The sequence below is a fragment of the Phalacrocorax aristotelis genome, chromosome 18 (genome assembly GCF_949628215.1).
Source record: "Phalacrocorax aristotelis chromosome 18, bGulAri2.1, whole genome shotgun sequence".
Taxonomy (NCBI): Eukaryota; Metazoa; Chordata; class Aves; order Suliformes; family Phalacrocoracidae; genus Phalacrocorax; species Phalacrocorax aristotelis.
The window spans coordinates 249,596-267,252 of record NC_134293.1 but is presented as its reverse complement, the minus strand read 5'-3'; the positions used below and the strand labels follow the sequence as shown (position 1 = coordinate 267,252).

The window sequence follows — 17,657 nt, the reverse complement described above, 5'->3', positions numbered from 1 at the left end:
AAAGGGAAGTTCTTATCATGGCAACACGACTGAAGTCTAAAAATGCTAACAGCTTACGTTTCAATGCTGTTAAAGCGGCCAACACTCATGGAGTGTCAGCATCTCCTTCTGCCCCATTTTACACATATCTATCACTTTATAATATGTATCTAGCTGGTGTAATTTTCAGGTTATACGAAAGTTAATGTATTTGCTTTAATCCTTAAAGATAACAGATACCATTATATTAGGTACATATATATTACCAGCAATTTTCTCCAAGTACACCATGTCAGACTTTGAGTCACTAAGCAAATACACTGCGTGAGAACAGACACTTAACTCCTTCCCCCACAGGCTGTAACCACACATCTGAAACCCCCAGCTCCTGGAGGGAGAACAGTGTTGGATAAGGCTTAAGTTTTCCTTTATTATTTTCACACCATTTAGTCATAAAAGTGCTTTTCATCTACAGAAATGTAAAAAAATCTGTGGGATAATCCTTCCCTATACTAATAAACATACAGATTTAATAGCTTCACGTACAAGTACAGGAGAGTTCCACCTACTAGTAGGGCTGTGACAAAGTTACAGCCAGCAACTCTCGTGATTCTGAATTCCTACAACCATAGCCTCAGTACCAGTCTCAGTTCATGAGTTAGTCATTGCCACAATTTCTAATCTCTCAGTGCATGCTGCTTTTGAAATAACATTGTTTGGAGAAAGAGCAAGCAATAGATATCCTCAAACGTACATACAGCCATACCAAACAAGTGTTTCCACTATCTGGCTAATTAAGAAATAAATTCGCAATGTACTGTCTTCTCTCCAAAGGATACTACTTAAAAGCTGTTTGCTTCTGAGATTAAACTGGAATACAATCTGAAAGGGAGGGGTGCGGGGGGAAAAGTATTCTGTTTTGGGTTTTTTTGTTTTGTTTTGGGGTTGGGGGGGTGTTGGTGGTGTTTTTTCTGTTTTTAGTCCCCCCCCCCAGTATAGTTGAAAAGTTTTACCGAGAAACAAAAAGACAGAACAGCCTAATGTCATGAGTTCTTTGTAGTCTTCTGTAGCTGCAATCATATTAAAAAAAAAAATAATCAAAAGCCACAAACCTACTTAGAAAATCTAAAAAGCCATAAATTGGAAGTGGGGCTACTCTAAACCCTCGCTCAGAGTCACACTCCCTGGTTTGAAAATTGCGTCAAAGGAAGAAGATTCAGGAAGGGATGCTTATTAACGATATCCATTTTCTCCGCTTTCCTATGAATAATGACCAGAATATGAAGACACACTGTTTTTGTCAATACACTGCAGTAGCCCAGGACTGCAGCTGAGTCAGCTCAGAGTTTCCTGCCTGAAAGACACCTCACCCGAACAGGCCTGCAGCGTTCAGCCCTCTGACTCATGCGGAGTGGACTTAGGAGCTGGCCGTTCTTACTCTCTATCACCAGGCTAAACATACCCAAACAACAAGGCTTCACTAAGTCCCAACGTGAGAGCAGGAATTACTGCACACACACCGCAGAACTCTGTTCCTTCCGATATTCCATGTTTTAGGTGAAAAGAAAGGCTGATTCAAAATGACAGGCAACAGCTCATTTATATTCAGCAAGGGGGTAGTGTCATTCCCATGGAAACCTTAATGAAAGCCACACCGGTCAAAAATTCAGTATGTGGCTTACTGGAGCCCAGATGTACTATAAATATTTATAAATTAGGAGAGTATTTAATAGTTTCAGCTTCTAACCAAGCCATTAAACTGCAGGCTGTGTTCTAGAGAGCAGAAATGGAAGTTACAAATCAACAATATTATCACATCAAAAAATGCTACAGAACAACCTAGGCAAGGTTCACAAGAAAAGCCAGGATCTTTTATTAGACTAGTACTGGTGTTGCAAGAAACAGGCTTCTTCACCTTTTCTGGCAAAGCACTGCATTTATTTTCTGGGAATTCTTAAAACCAGTTAATACTGATGACGATGGTACATTGTGACTGATTCAGAACCAGAGTGACCAAAACCACGCTTGTCTCTCTGGAGACCCGCTTCTTTCTTTCTCCTGCAATTAGGACTCGGATTAATTTTTATATATCTATATATACATTTGTCTGCTCTAAAAGCATTACCATTTTAATGCCCTTTGTAGCAACAGCGTTTACTCCTAATACGCATTACTAGTTGATAGTCAAGGGCATTCATCCATCCTCAATATTAAGAAAAACAAAGACACTAATGTCATAGCCTGGAAAGATAAGAGAATATTTCAGGGGCATTTAATATTACATTCACATTAAATGTCACAGTTTACACACCACAATTTACAAAGGCAAATCTAACCAATGACAGGCCCAAGATGAGGTGTCTATGTTAGGTTTAAAACACAAGTGTGCCTAATTTTGGTTCAGAACCGACATTATCTAGAATGCTGGTTTTGTCAAGATTGAGACTGCATATAAACTGGTTTAAGGTAGTTCCAAAAACATTAAGTGGTCCCTTTTGAATCAAAACCCAGGGGCCAACGGCAATCCAGAAATTCTAAAAACAATGACTCCATGTGTAGCCAAAGAAATTCAGAGGTTTCAGATTCAAAATTATTTTCTGACCAATTTCTAAGTCTAAAACACATTATTCAGAGAATGGCAGCAGAGAGGCAGAAGCAGGACACTGGCATGATTTCCAGTCCAAGCAAGAATTCAGTAAAATTGAGCAGAAATAGTGTTCACCATTTCTAAGGGAACTATTTTGCAAGTCCAAAGGGATTTCCAAAGGGGGGGTTGGAATCTGAAGCCTGTGTCAGTTTGTCAGTGTTGGCAGTATTCAAGCTGTTCTACTAAAAAACAACCAAAACAAAACACATTCTGATAGTCAAACTAATTGCGTATTATTCTTAATAAGAGATCAGAAAACAAGGGTCAGATCCAGTTGTCTGAAAACCCTTATAAATACACATGGAAAACTTAAGAACAGAAGTGTAACCTATAATTCATATTTATAGAAGATTAAAATACTCCTTTTCACCCACTTTCAAGCCTGGTTTAGAAAGAGTCACATTATATTTGGTCAGCTCCAGTACACAGATAATAGGTCTTTATAAGTTAACCTGCAAGTAAGCATACTTGGGCTTGCTAGATTTTGAAAACATCAAAGCTGCAGAGCACAAAGCTATCGATGTTTGATGGTCAAAAAAAAAAAGGTGGGGGTGGGGACACACTGGCAAAACCAGAACAGAGCCCCTTTCCAGAGACTGCACAGTACATGGAGGTACCCTCAGCTCGCTCTTTCAGACCTTCCTTTACTTTTAAGGTGGTTTACAAGGCTTACACAATTCTTCACCTCTTCCTTGGAACTGCCAAGAAAGGGATATCTAGATGTACACATTTACCCAGTAGAAACAACACTGAGAACAAGACTTTAGACAGGCCTATGAAGGACTCCCAAAAGACAGCTTGCAACTGTACCTAATTTTGTATTTTGTTAGTAACTCTGTATGCCTTACTAATCTTGGATATGCATAGTTGGTTTTAAAAAAAGTAATCAGCACCTCTGGAGAAAAACAATACTGTTGGGAATCCACATGCTACTAAAGAGGGTATTCAACAATTTAAAGGACACTGAAAGAGCCTGTGCTGTTGGTGGTCACAAGACAGATGAAATAAAACCCAATTTTTGTTTTAAATGTCAGGGAGGATGCCCAAAAAGCCAAATGCCCTTATGCTTCACTTAACCAGTGTAAATAGAGATGCACAGCCTTGAGCAGCCTGTCATTACAGCATACCTCCACAATTACACATCTTTGACAACACAGGTAATTATTCTCATGCATTAGTATAAATATACTTCACACCTTTTATCTTAGATTGTTTCTGTCTTTGAAACCTCAAACACAAAGTCTTGGAATCACAATTTTCATGGACATCTCAACTCTCAACAGCAGGAGACATTTCCTCACAATTTAAAACAGGCACAGAACAGGAGTTAGTATAACTGTTTTTCCTCTAGATGTTACTGCAGAAAATACCATCAACAGGACATAAAACAGAGATAGATAACAGCTTTTGGATGCGATTAGAAGAATCCACATATACTTAAACAGTCATGATGAAAACCATAACTTTTTCTATAGAGTTCTGTACACTTCTGTCTCTCGATCTCTCCAAGGCAAGGAACCTAACTTCATGAAAAAGTTAAAAGTAGTGACTGGAATACGTATTGCAAGCATACAAATTCATTTAGTGGGAATTATGTGCCAAAGAAAATCTGATGTAATACGTTACAGATGTGAAAGGAAACCACTTAGCCAATAACATAACATAACAATAAGCCAGTTTCTGCTGGGCATAAGTCAGAGTCTTGCAGTTATGAGCTGTTTTCCACTTTCAGTATATTCTGTTAAACTGCTGCCATACGCTTTTTCACAAACTCACAGCACTGATAAGGACATATCAGACACTAACATGGAGCGATTCTACTTTTGTAATTCATCCTATAGTGATCAGGCTACCAGTTCACACAGCTTAGTTATTTGCATTTTCTGCATCATTTGCACATGAAGACTCTTTTTTAGTTTCAGGGTGTTATCTTCCTTTATGTTCAGGATGTAGAATTTGTTAAAACTTTGGGGGGGGGGGGGGGGGGGAGCAGCCAGTTATGTATCTATAAGGAAGGGACCCTTGTAATCATAACAGAATGGACAGACTAGCCAGAGACAAGAAAACCGCAAGACAGCACAATTCTGCAGTCACTGAATAGCTGAAGGTTGCCCCTTGAGGAGGTCACATGCAGAGATCTGCTGAATAGCACAACACTATTCAGACCTTGTTCCCTCTGCTCTGCATTCCTTAACTGAGACAAGATAAAGTGTCACAGAAGATAATATTGTCAGGCCTAACATAAAACAGAGAAACAAAAAGTTAATGGCTTTGTTATTGAAAATATCAGAAAAATCTGTTATACTTGAGTTAGATTTGTACTCCACCCATGCAGATACCATCAGAGATGTTTTATTTCATAACACCACATAGCACTTGGAGGCCAACATAAGGAGAGATTAAGTTAGCTTCGCACTGTTACTCCTTAAAACAAAACCAGAACTAAGATGACAAAGTACAAATACTGGTTGCATCTTATTATTTTTGTGCCGTATTACAGAAGCACAGAAAACCAGCTAACCGTTCTGGTGTCCTAGGCAGGTAAGATTAAAGTGAAAAATCCAAATTTAGCAGAGACCATTGTTTTCCTTCCATTACCTACAAGCACACTGTATATTAGCTACAAACATTCTACTTTAGCTGGTAAGAATCATCATTTTGTTTCCAGACTGAAAAAAAAAAAATTATATTTAACCTGTACATACACAAGTCACCAGCAGGGAGACAGGAAAGGAGAAAAGAAAACTGACAAGAACAGGACATAACTGCTTAGAAAGCTTAGGGGAAGTTAATGTTTTGCACCACACTAGCCATTCCTTCCATTTTTCTCTAGTACTAGCCCTCGCTTTAGGCACCCTTACACTGTCGGGACTAACAGCAGCAGCTCTGAAATTGCTGAGCAGTATTTTCACTGCTGAGTAGAAGTCAGGAGGGCAGGGCAGGCAAGGCGGGGGGGTGGCACTGCATGTAGTAGAGGAGCTGGAATGCACGGAGCTTGCAGCTGGTGATGGCACAGTTGAGAGCCTCCGGGTAGGGATTAAGGGACAGACAAGAAAAGTGGATGTTGTCGTGGGAGTCTACTATAGGCCACCCAGCCAGGAGATGAATGACATCGATGAATTATTCTTTAAGGAACTAAGGGATGCCTCTAAGTCATCCCTCCTTGTCCGTATGGGGGACTTCAACTTGCCAGATGTCAGCTGGGAATATCACATGGCTGGGACACAGGTCCAGAAGGTTCCTAAACCACCTGGACAATAAAGTCTTCGAACAGGTACTAAGGGAACTGACCAGGAAAGGAGCCTTCCTCGATTTGTTGCTTATTTACAGGGAGGGTCTCGTGGGTGAAGTGGCAATTGGTGGCTGCCTTGGGCACAGCAACCGTGAAGTAGTCAAGTTTAAAATTCTATGGTAACAGGAAGAAAACTTCCAGCAAGACCTCAACTCTGGGTATGAGGAGAACAGACTTCAGGTTGCTTAGAGAACTGCTTAGTAAAGTCCCACGGAAAGTTTTTGAAGACACTGGGGTCCATCAGTGCTGGTCACTTTGTAAGTACCACCTCCTAAGAGCACAGGAGCAGGCAATCCCAAAGTGTAGGGAGTCAGACAGGTGAGGCAGAAGGCCAGCTTGGCTGAGCTAGGATCATCTTCTAGAAATAAGGCAAAAAAAGAAGGTATATGTCCAGTGGAAGCAAGGTCAGGCAACATGTGAGGGCTACAGCGATGCTGTTCACCACTGCAGGGAGGAACAGTACTGGCCAGTACTGTGAAAGACAATAAAAAGGGCTTTTTAAAATGTTAATGGCAAAAGGCAGGCCAGAAATAACATTGGCCTGTTACTTGATGAGCATAGTCACCTCACAAACAGGGACGCAGGCAGAGATGTTTAATGCTCGTCTTCATCTCCATCTTCAGCGCCACTTATGGGCTCTGGGGCCCCCAGAGCCCTGGGCTAGAGAACTGTGACTGTGAGAATGATAAACTCCCAATCTACCCTGAACTTGTGCGGGACTTGCTGCTCTAGCTGGATCCCTGTGACTCGATAGGGCCTGATGGGATTCATCCAAGGGTACTTAAAGAGCTGGCTGATGTCAGAGCAAGACCTCTTTTGATGATTTTTCAATGCTCCTGGGAATCTGGAGAAGTCCCAGTTCACTGGAAGCTGGCAAACGTCTCAATAGTCAAGAAGGGCAACAGGGACAACCCTGGTAACTACAGGCCTGTCAGTCTCACTTCTGTGCCTGGCAAAACTATGGACAAGATTGTTCTGGGAGTTACTGGAAAAACACCTGAAAGACACAGTCATTGTTCCCAGCCGGCACAGGCTCACGAAGGGAAAGTCTTGCTTAACAAACTTAATTTCTTTCTATGACAAGGTTACCTGCCTAGTTGACCAAGGGAAGCCTTGCGGGTCCCTTCTAACTCAGGACATTCCATGAAGTTTAATTTGTAGTCTTTTCCAAGAGATAGATCTTGCTCAGTGCAGTTACTGCAGTGTAGTATACATGTAGTTCTACAAGCAGCATTTAAGCACGTTTTAGAACAAAGACATGCAGTTTAAAGTTTGGAATCTTTCCAAATTACCTTCTACAGCTGGGCAATACACAGACTTCTAGTCATAAAATGCCAAGCTGTCTGCATTCAAAAGAGGCTTTCTAGCTATGAGTATGTTTTCATCCTGACCAATTGGCATATTTTCATTCCACTGATCTTCGTGATTTTGTATGTAGAATATAAAAATGCTTTTTAGTATACAAAGCAAGAACTCTCTGTAACAACATGAAATGATTTGTTTGGTTTTTAACATGTCTGACAACAATGAACTAGATGACAGTGGTGTTCCATCTTTAGGTGGAGCCAGAATATCCCCTGCCAGTAATTTCAGTGGTGTTGGGCTTCCACCCTGTTGTTCTGTTGCTGCAACTTCCACAAGCAATTTTGGCCAGCACCACATAATCCTGAATAACCACAACAAAAGAAAAAAAAAATATCAGTTCTTCCCCCTTACTATTGCTTTCTGTTTGCCAGCCAGGAGCAGAGGTAACTTCCTTCATCTGAAGTGCTAGCTCATGCTGTTTTAAATGGACTAAGAAACTACGACGCTATCGGAGTATCAGATAATTCAACATTATTTCAAGTTACTCACTCTCAGGGATTACTATACTAACCCAGTACAGTTCAGCTTTAGAAGTCTAAACTTTTATCTGTTTTCAATGAATAAAATTCAAGTTCTATACTCAGTTTAAAGTTCTCAGAGACCACAAATATAAATGTAATAGAACAGCTTCCAAACACAAAGTGTACAATAAACAGTTACGGGCAAGATTTATACAGATTTTCATTACGTACTGAAGAGTAACTTTGGGAAGATTTTGACAGCTTCCCCTCCAACAATATACCCAGCACAAATGTCTGAAAGACTATCCCAGGTGAAGAAATTTAAGAAGGGCGCAAGAACAAAATAGTGCTACAGTAATTTACAAATTCACCAGCTAAGAGTATGCAATAACGCACTTAACTTGTCAAGTGCCAGCTCCTACAGGCTGGAAAATCTAGATCAAAGGGGTTTGTTTTTTTTTTTGGTTGGGGTTGGTTTTTTTGGGGGTGCGGGTGGTGGTGGTGGGGTGGTTTGTTTGGTTTTGGTTTTGTTTTTTAAATACATGCCCTCTTCCCCAAGCTGTAGCAGCAAGAAATAAGTCAGCATAGGTTCACGGAAGAGGAGGGTAAACCCACAGGGCAGCATACGCTACCCCTGATGGGCAAAACTGTCACATCACAGTTCCTTCTCTCCCTTTCTGTGCCTCCGCCCCCCAACTTCTCCCAAACACCTTGAAGTGTTTTGAAATGTATCTGTTCCCCATCCCCAACTAAAAACAAAATAAAGCTGTGGGGAAAACAAAAAGCATTCTTCAGAAGTGAGTCAGTTCCCACTGATCACCGAACAGAATATTAGTTATGTCAAAACTTACTTGGCTTAAGGCCAAGCTCAGTGACCAGCATTTTGGCAATCTACTGTACAAGATACACGAGGGCCTGGAAGCCTGGCACTTCTAGAGAGGATGATGAGCCTGCTGCCCTGAGGATCAGGGAAACCTAAGCTGCAAACTGGCCTGGAAGTTGGGAAGCCTCAAATCTTGAAGCCCTAGGAAGTCAGGACATCAATGTTTCCATAGTCACAGAGAAAGACAAAGAGAAGGACCCAAAGGTCTGAGCAGGGATTTGCTGGGAACCAGCTGGGAGGAAACAAAGCAAAGTGACTGGGGAAGAATTGAAACCATCCTAATGCAAACTCGAACATTGATTCACTGACCGTCATTTTAGATGGGTCCTTGGGGTACATGACATTTTGAAAGCCTCATGTTTCTCCATTTTCAAAAGGAATATTGTAAGTTTTCAAGATCAGCCATCTTTAATCCTTTTGCTTTTTTGGATTTTAGTCTTAATTCAGGACATCTCCCTCATTTTATCTACATAAACCATACAAGCAAAAGTAATTTTGATAAAGAACAAGTGACTAGGAATATATATACTGGGTGCTACAATAAATAACAAAATTAAAATGCTATCTTGTAGGTAAAACATAAAATAGGAGTCAAATATTAACAAGTGTTCCATAAGCTTCCAATATTTGGATCAGCTATAACAGTAACCTCCAATTTTTAACATCAGTAAACAAACTAATTATGCTTCAAAGCCAACTTGTGCAAGAACCTCAACACACTTTAACCTTTTAAATTAGGATTTATTTTTTTAAAAGGTATGCTGTCAGCATTGTTTGTTACCTGAGCTTCTCTCTTCCATCTTGAACTGAAATATACTTCCAGAAGCCACCCAACAGTAAGCAGCTGAAATCCATACAATTTCTATAGCTCAGACTGAGCTTGCCGTGGACAGGTAGAGGCCTCAGAAAGGTCACTCTACTGCAAAAACTTAAATTGTATCAGTAAGAAATAACCAACCTTAAATTATTGCTCTACAATACAAATTTGAATCTGAGTCACTGTTTGATAGTATGTACAGGTAGGTTCTCAAGGATTTTGTTTTCAAGGCTCCGTGAAGTAGTACTGAACACTCTTTTTTTTTTTTAAAGGAGTTGAATTGAGCGCAGAGAAGTTAATTGTGAGCCTTTGAAAACGGTAAGGACCAGAAAATCTATAAAATGTTAACCACTACCCTTACCAGAAAAGATGGGTTACTTTTTCCATGCGGAGCTAACAACTATTAAAATAGTCAACCTGCCATCCTTTAATGCACTGATCAACTGTTTAATGACAGTTTCCCAGGGAGGGCTCCTATAAAGAAATAATGCAAAAACATTTACAGACCTCACCAAAAGCAATTTTTTTTTTCCATTAGTATCTAGCCCATCGGCATACCAAGCAGTTTTTTAATATTGGAAGGTTAGTGGAAGACAGTGCTTTAAAATTAATTTTTCCAATGATTATTTTAAAATCCTTAAGTTTATGTTAATCATCACCAGACCTTCCTCCATCTTTTGTTTGTTCTACAAAGGACAGCAAAGAAATGGAAAATCTGACATTTTGATCATCTTGGGCCATCTTCCATGGGTCACTTTTCAAATTCTACCAAGTATTTGGGGTCTAATTTTGTGATAGAGCTTCTGCCAACCCTCATGTATAAAAAGCTGAGCTCATCAATCAAGTTTGATGCCCAGGCGAGAAAGCTAGCTTTTTTCCCCCATAGTAACTAGTTCCCCAACTACCTGGATGATTCTCAGGAGGTTCAGCTACATACACCAAAGAACACAGCTCAAGCCTGGGGCTGGGGTAAAGGAAGATGAACCAAACTGAAGACAAACAGCAGGAGCCAGACTTTCAATGCTCAAGGTCCCCCAGAATTCTTCCTTCTTCCCACCATGGCAAGGAAAACACATTGCAAAGTATCAAAAGGTATTAGAAACAGACTTAAAAACCAAAAAAACCCACAAGACTTCTGCTCACATCCATTTGGTCAATAATTAAAACACACAAAATTGCCTTACCCTCCTTGTGTTTTCCACAACTTTTTGATCTGGCTTTCCATAATTTGGTGGATTGGCATACGGATCATAGCCCAGTTTTGCTAGCATGGGTGCAATCACGGGCATATCTTGCAGGACGTCCGCAGGTATCTTCCCAACCCATTTTGACAATGCTTCCACGTTGACTGGTTTGATTACTTGGTCAGTAGATCTTTCCACTCTGTGGAGGGAAGAAAGGTTATATTTTGCACTCCAACCAATACTTGCTTCTTCACTAGCATTAAGACTTTTAACTTGTTTTGTTGGGGTTTTTTTTTCCTCCTTCTTTCTCAAAATTTCGTGTTTCTACAGAGCTGATGGGAAGTGTTTTACTATGTAAGACTAAAATGAGAATAACTAGTACAATGTTCATGCACACTTTCTGGTTTAGGCTTTCCCATAGAATGTGCCGAAGCAAGCTTTTTACATAAAGACAGCAGTGAAAGCCAAAGAGCTGCTAAATGAGAAGTATGCACACACCTACATAGAGGACTGTTTTCCCAAATTTGCTGTTTCACTGTGTTAAATGTCTTAAAAGTTGTATTCTAAATGAAAATCCATGTGCCATTTCTCTTCTGGGACTAAACTCTTTTTTTAAAATAAGAGAGAGACCTATGAAAATGATAGAAAATACAGACTGCAATAATATTTTTCATAACCGCTCCTTTTACTGATCAAGTGTTTGGTCATTACAGTTCTTAGAGAGGCAAGTGCGTAATCGTTGCAGTGTCATATGTACGCTATTTAGAAAATAGTTGATTCGTTGCTCATTTAACCAAGAGTCCTAAAGTCACTTTCATTCTTACACCCTAGTTTTTGTTGGTTTCTTTTTAAAGGAAGAAATTTGGCATCACTTTGTTTTTCCACACTTCTTTTAGATTAGAAGACATACAACTTCTTTACTCTCTTTATTTCTGAAACAGGCCGGCAGGACTCACAACAGGCTAATTTAGAACTCTCCAAACTTTATCCTGAACTCAGAAAGAGTGCACATGCATTTTGGATGTCAGTGTTCCCCTTTATTTTAAGGCAGGTTAAAAATCAGATCTGTATATACAAGATGCCGAAAGTAATATTTACATCTGCATTGCAAGTAATCCTATAAGGTATGCCACTGTCAGTAGTTCCTGCTGGCCGGCTATACCTGCCTGAAACCTGATGCTGAGCATACAGCTGTCACATCCACTTGCAGCTATCATCCTTCCCAGGACTTAGTTACATCATAAAGATTTTTGATCTCAAAAAGCACTACCACCCATAAAACAAAATTGTTATACTTGAAAGTAACAGTACAAAGCATAACACCAGTACCTCATCTACCGGAGATAAAGAATGGGAATACTGAGATTCAAGCAGCTAATTCTTCAGAGATATACAGCCAGCAGAATGAGAAAATATCTTCTGAGAAAAATAAAAGGAAATTTCCTGAAATAGTCCCAATAGTTTCTGATACCAGAAGCCTGAGCTAACATCAAATTGTTCTCAAGACTGATATCAACCTGCAGGAGGAACAAGTTTAACTACAGTTATCTAATTAACCTCCTGAGTCCAAGAAGAGGCTGAAGTATTGTTGCACGTTAGACAAACATTAAACCAATAGCAAGAGGCATCCCACTCAGATGCATGCTGTACTTGTGCAATGAAAGCTTTAAATTACAGACTACGTATGCATGTCTGCCAGTCATTAATTTGATCTTAACACCAGCCTTTACCTTGTTACTCTATTTCACTTGTCATCATAGTTAAAATTCTTCCAGCACTGAGGAAGGAAGTTAGTCATACAATGCTGGAATGTCAGTAACTTAAGTATTCTAAACACAATCAACGAAGAACAAAACAGATGGGGAAATGGTCACCCACAGGGAAACTGTATTGGCAAGCAGGGCCTTCACAGATTGCTGCAAAAGGTGTTTAATGGAGCTGATGAGTAAGCACCTGACAAACCCCAGAATTTTCAGCCTTACTCTCTTCAGTCATTTTCAGTCACTCACACCAAAGGCAGGAATGCAGAATGGGATTTTGGGACCAGGGAGTTGTGACCAAATTTCAGCCGTCCTGAAGGCTATTGCCCTGAGATCACAAGTCTCTATAGCGAACTAAAAGGTCTGCGCATTGCCTTTTTGATCTTTCTAAAGTTATAAGATGAGCATCTGACTTCACATCAAATTGGCAAGAAAAGAAGCTGTTATGATTTTCAGAAATTCAAAGTGGCAAGACAGAGTACAAAGCACCACAACAGTGAGGAGTCCGTAGAACCACGGTGGGTGGGACCCTCAAGGAAAATTTATCACTAGGTATTTGAAAAGTGTAATATCTATGATACTCTCCCTCTCAGACAGAGCCAGCCAAGCCCAAAATGCCTTCACCAAGGCTGTAGATTGATTCGACTGTTTAAAATAAGGGTGATACTAAGAGAACCAGGTAATGGGCTTGGCTAATAGTTTATTGGAACCGCAAAAGAATGGGCCCTATACATCAGTTAGGACCTAAATTAGTACACATACGAATAGCTTGTCCTGAAGTAACAGCATATTTAAAATGCGTATGTTTTGCCCCACTGTCACTCTGGTAACAATAAGTTCAGCAAGAAACATTTCCTGGTGATTAAGAGCTGGCAAGAGGTAAGCAATTAGCTGCTCCTAGGCACCGATTAAAAAATATACCATACCACATTTGTCTTCTGTTTAAATCCTTTTCTGTCCTTTGAGTTAAGGTGGGAAGAAAAGTAAAACACAATTAGTGGGAAAGATTCTTCAGACCAAAGAACATCTGAGGAGTATGGGGGAAGACAGAGAGGGGATAGGAGGAAAAACATACCCCCAAATCCAAAGCAAAACAAGGAAACAAACCAAGTCTTGGCAATTTGATTATGTATGCATGTGGCAAATGCTGCCTGGTCACTGCCTCCAGGCGCCTCTGCAGAACCACAGGAACAGTTTCAGCTTTGAAAGCAGCTGGTAGCATGGAGCACAGGACTAACTCCAAATACTTCTACATCTGTACTGGTATCAAATGAAAGGTAGGTATTAAAAATAGTATATTCTAAAGTAATTTTGCCTAGACTGCTATTTTAACAATAAGACTAATAAAAATTGCTATTAAAGGGTTGACATTTCTTTGCATCAGTGGTCACTACAGCTGTTTTCAGTTAGGAGGCAAATGCCAGAGCTATATTAACAATAGACGTTATAGCATGTAGACCAGCTATAATACATTCCTTGAACAGCCACGTTGGCAATTACTTCAAACCACAGGTTTCGTGCCACTACAAGTGCTGTGGTGCACATCCTTAAAACCCATGCAGTGTTTCTCCTTGCAGCTGGATAAAACCCCAAAGTAAGAGGCAAAAATACTAAGTAAAATAGAACAACAGTGAGGCTAGGGCTGCATGAGCAATGGAAAAAGCATGGATTACTATGCAAATGCAGAAGATAATACGGCAGCAGTTTCCTCAAATCAAGCAGCTGGGGGAACAAAGTCAGAATCATAAATACAGACTGCCTAGTCTGTTAATAGCAATATTAGATATTATTGCATATGAGTTTAAGTCTGGAACAAGAGACAAATGGTGTCAGCTCGCTGCCTGAAGAATTCTGCGAGTCACAGGGTGGCTAGCTCATCTCTGGAAGAGAAACAGCCTGCACGCACAATTTAACTCTGTATGCAATTGAAAACAAAACACCTTACACTGATCTAGAGCCTCATCTATCTGATACAGATTTCATTTGACAGAGTTAATTTTGATTTCAGATCAGTTAAAAATATATCCTTAAACAGTCGCTTTCTGTTACCAGGTAGTAACATCATTATAAAGATCTTTTAGTGATACTGCGATCTCTTTCACAAAGTGGTTTTAAGTATTTCAAGACAACAAACTCTTGCCAGATTTCTTTTCAAAAATCCTCCAAGAGTTAAAATACCTCCAGGCATCTTACCTGGAGCAGGCGTCATGCCTCTGAAATGGATACTGAGCCTGCCTGGAAGTCTTCCAGGTGAGTGGAAGATGACCGAGGCAGGTTTCTCTGCTTATTTTCTTAAGTCTTTACACGGTATCACAGCCTTTGCCGATTATAATCATTGTTCATTCTTTGACCTCAGAGGTTTTCTACACTACCTAATACTTCACAGACAACTAGGGAACAAATCTTATCTAGATCATCATACTTTCCCTACTATGCTACAGAGGCTAGGCCTGTGTGGTGGCATCTTTTACATGAACATCACATTCAGTACAGATGATTTGGTGCTTGTGATCTCCTGCTCCTGCCAGTAAAAGCTGTTACATAATTTGTGTTCTGACTTCAATATACTATTATGAAACAGCCTAAAGCACTTGGTACTAGGCACATGGTAAATTTACAACTGTCTTCTCACAAAGCTTTAGAGACAGCAGTGTTTTGAATTTCCTTATATTATCTCTGAAGTGATCTTCAGCACCATCCCTTTGGGCAGTCAGGTGGGAGAAAGCTGCTCATCGGAATATGGAGGTCCACTGCTCAAGACTCTGTCAGCCGAAAGAAGACAGTATTCACTCTGTGAAGTAGAAAGCACTCTCCAGTAAGCCTGAAGAGGAATTCTAAGTCATAAGAGAACAACATTGTTTAGAACCTGACCCAGAACTTAACAGCCACACGCACACCTGAGGCCATAAAGAGTTTTGCTGCAGCTGACAACAAGCCAAATGCAACCTGATAGAAGGAAAACTAAGTCTAATGCAAGATATATTTTGTTCAGTTGTCAAAATTTGACCAGCTGTCTGTGGCAGACTCTCAAGTTCTCAGTAAGCTACCTAGCAAGCATCTTCTCAAAGAAAACCTTTTCTGGGCAGTTACCCCCTGCTCTGGGCAAGGACCCCCTGGAGAGGCTGCTGTCCCTGTCCACAGCGCTCCGGTGCACACGAGAGGGCAGTGAGGAGCTGGGGATGCCAAAAGCAGGTTTTAACAGGTACAAGGAAATAAAACTGGGGAAACCTCAAGCTCCCCCTGCACAATTTCAATTAGTATCATATCAACAAACAAAACAGACATCCAAGTTAGAGAATTTCATATTCACTGCAGCCCTCAAAAGACTGAGTCACTGAAATCATTCTCAAATTATAAAGGTCTCTTGCAACTGAAAAATCTCACCATATATTTCAAGGGTATTTGAGTAGATAAACACCATAGACATAACACTAATAAACCATTCTTTTCCACTATTGCCAAAGCCTTCTGAAATACGGAATTAGTTTCACATGTTATCTCATGAGATAATAAAACCATAAAGAATTCCGTGAACAGATTGAACTGAGGGTCACAGAATAATTCCATACTCATTTGTCTTAAATTTGCAAGTTTGATTAAAATAACCATGATGCCACATCCCACCTTCAACCACCAATTTTCTTAGTTTTTAGAGACATGAAAAAGTATTCTCAACTCCTCACATCCCATTCCACCAGGTTTAGCAAGAAATAATACTTTAAACTGTATGAATTCAGTAAGGCTACTGAGTTTTATAGTATAAAGGCACATTAATTTTTAAAAACACCAATCTGGAAGATGTAAGGTAGTAATATTTTACCAGAAATAGCATAATGCAGAGTTGTTTTTACAGGACACTTAACAGAACTTGGCAACCACCTACTTATATCAGTAAACATGAGTTTCCTCCCCCTTAAGCCACCACTGTGAAGCAGTAACATGATACAGGGAACTAAAGAGAAGCTCACATACAGGTACAGCTTGCAGAGAGGTACAACAGTACGCTGCTTCAGGTTAACAGTATCAGATGGCTTCAATCTGCTAGCGAACAATACTGCAAAAAAAAAGAGTTGAGATGCCATCTTGATATTCTTGACAGCTCTGTGAACACAGGGGCAGTGGCTGGGTTTCTTCTGTGGGAATAGTGATGCAAAAACCTCCAGACAGGAAAGTTATAAGCATTATCTGAGCTTTAAGTTCTCTTTGTAGCCACTGACTAATAATTCTATGATTTGCTTTAAATCCCTACAATCTATTAGCAAATCCACACTGTCACTTCCCTAGGCATTAAAGAAAATCTCCCAATTCTTATTTCTCAAATCTGTAGTTTAAAAAAAAAAAGTATTACAGTTTGATATGTCTCTACCCAGCCCACGCTGCTTGCTGTGCAAGGTGCCTCTGTTACTCAGAAGCACTTGGCCAGTGATGAATATTCAGAAAACAGAAGCCAAGGAATTCAGCTGGGCATGCCTTCATGCTGGAACAGGGCTGTTTACGTTTCTAAAATATTGAATAAGACAATCTGGTAGATTTACCTGTCACAGAAAAAAAGGAATAACAGAGATTCAAACATTCACACCTTTCTTCCCCATAAAGACTAGCCAGCTTCCATATCTCAGAAGGTCCCCTGTAAATAATGGCCAAGAAACCAAAAAGAGAGAATTAACTAGCTTCCTCCCCGCCTTCAAAGCGCCTATTTAGGTTCTTCTAAGTAGAGCTGGATTTTGGCTTCTGAAAGTAGGTAAGTCAGGTGCACAGATGGCATGACAGAATACTGAGAGATTTGCTTACAACACGGTTAATTTTATTCAAAATGCTTGTCCTTTTAGGAGCACATGCCAACAGAAAAGCACGCCAATTCTGCTTTCTATTTTATTGGAACAGTTTCTCAAGTTTCCTGGAAGAGTATGTTCTTGGCAAATATAACTCGAAGGCTGTTCTCATATTGACAACAATACTTAAGTTCCTGAAATCAAACGGGTGATCTTGCTAGGATGGATAACACCAGCCTAGATAAAACAGCCCAGCTTTATTTTGGGGCACAGGGAAAAGCAAAGCTATATTGGAATAAAGGCTGATACTAGACATCCAAATTCAAGTTGGACTGACCATTAATTAAAAGTTCCTTCATACGCTCCATACACATATGTTAGCGGGCCAGCTGTTTGTGGGAGCAATCTGAGATTGCAAGTTGTTAGTTAACAATCATGTTTACTTTCTAGACAATCTGCATCATAGATGAGCTTCCCAAGATATCATTAGCTACTTA

The 17,657-nt window shown here is 40.0% G+C and overlaps 1 protein-coding gene across 7 annotated transcripts in view; it reads right to left on the bottom strand.

Moving 5' to 3' along the window:
* TPST1 (tyrosylprotein sulfotransferase 1) overlaps positions 1 to 17,657 on the bottom strand; it is a 42,419-nt gene that overhangs the window by 3,789 nt on the left and 20,973 nt on the right. For all 7 annotated transcript variants that reach the window (XM_075113303.1, XM_075113302.1, XM_075113301.1 and 4 more), the window contains exon 3: positions 10,629 to 10,827. In XM_075113303.1, coding sequence (XP_074969404.1) covers positions 10,629 to 10,827 — 199 coding nt within the window. The remainder of the gene's footprint in view (positions 1 to 10,628; positions 10,828 to 17,657) is intronic.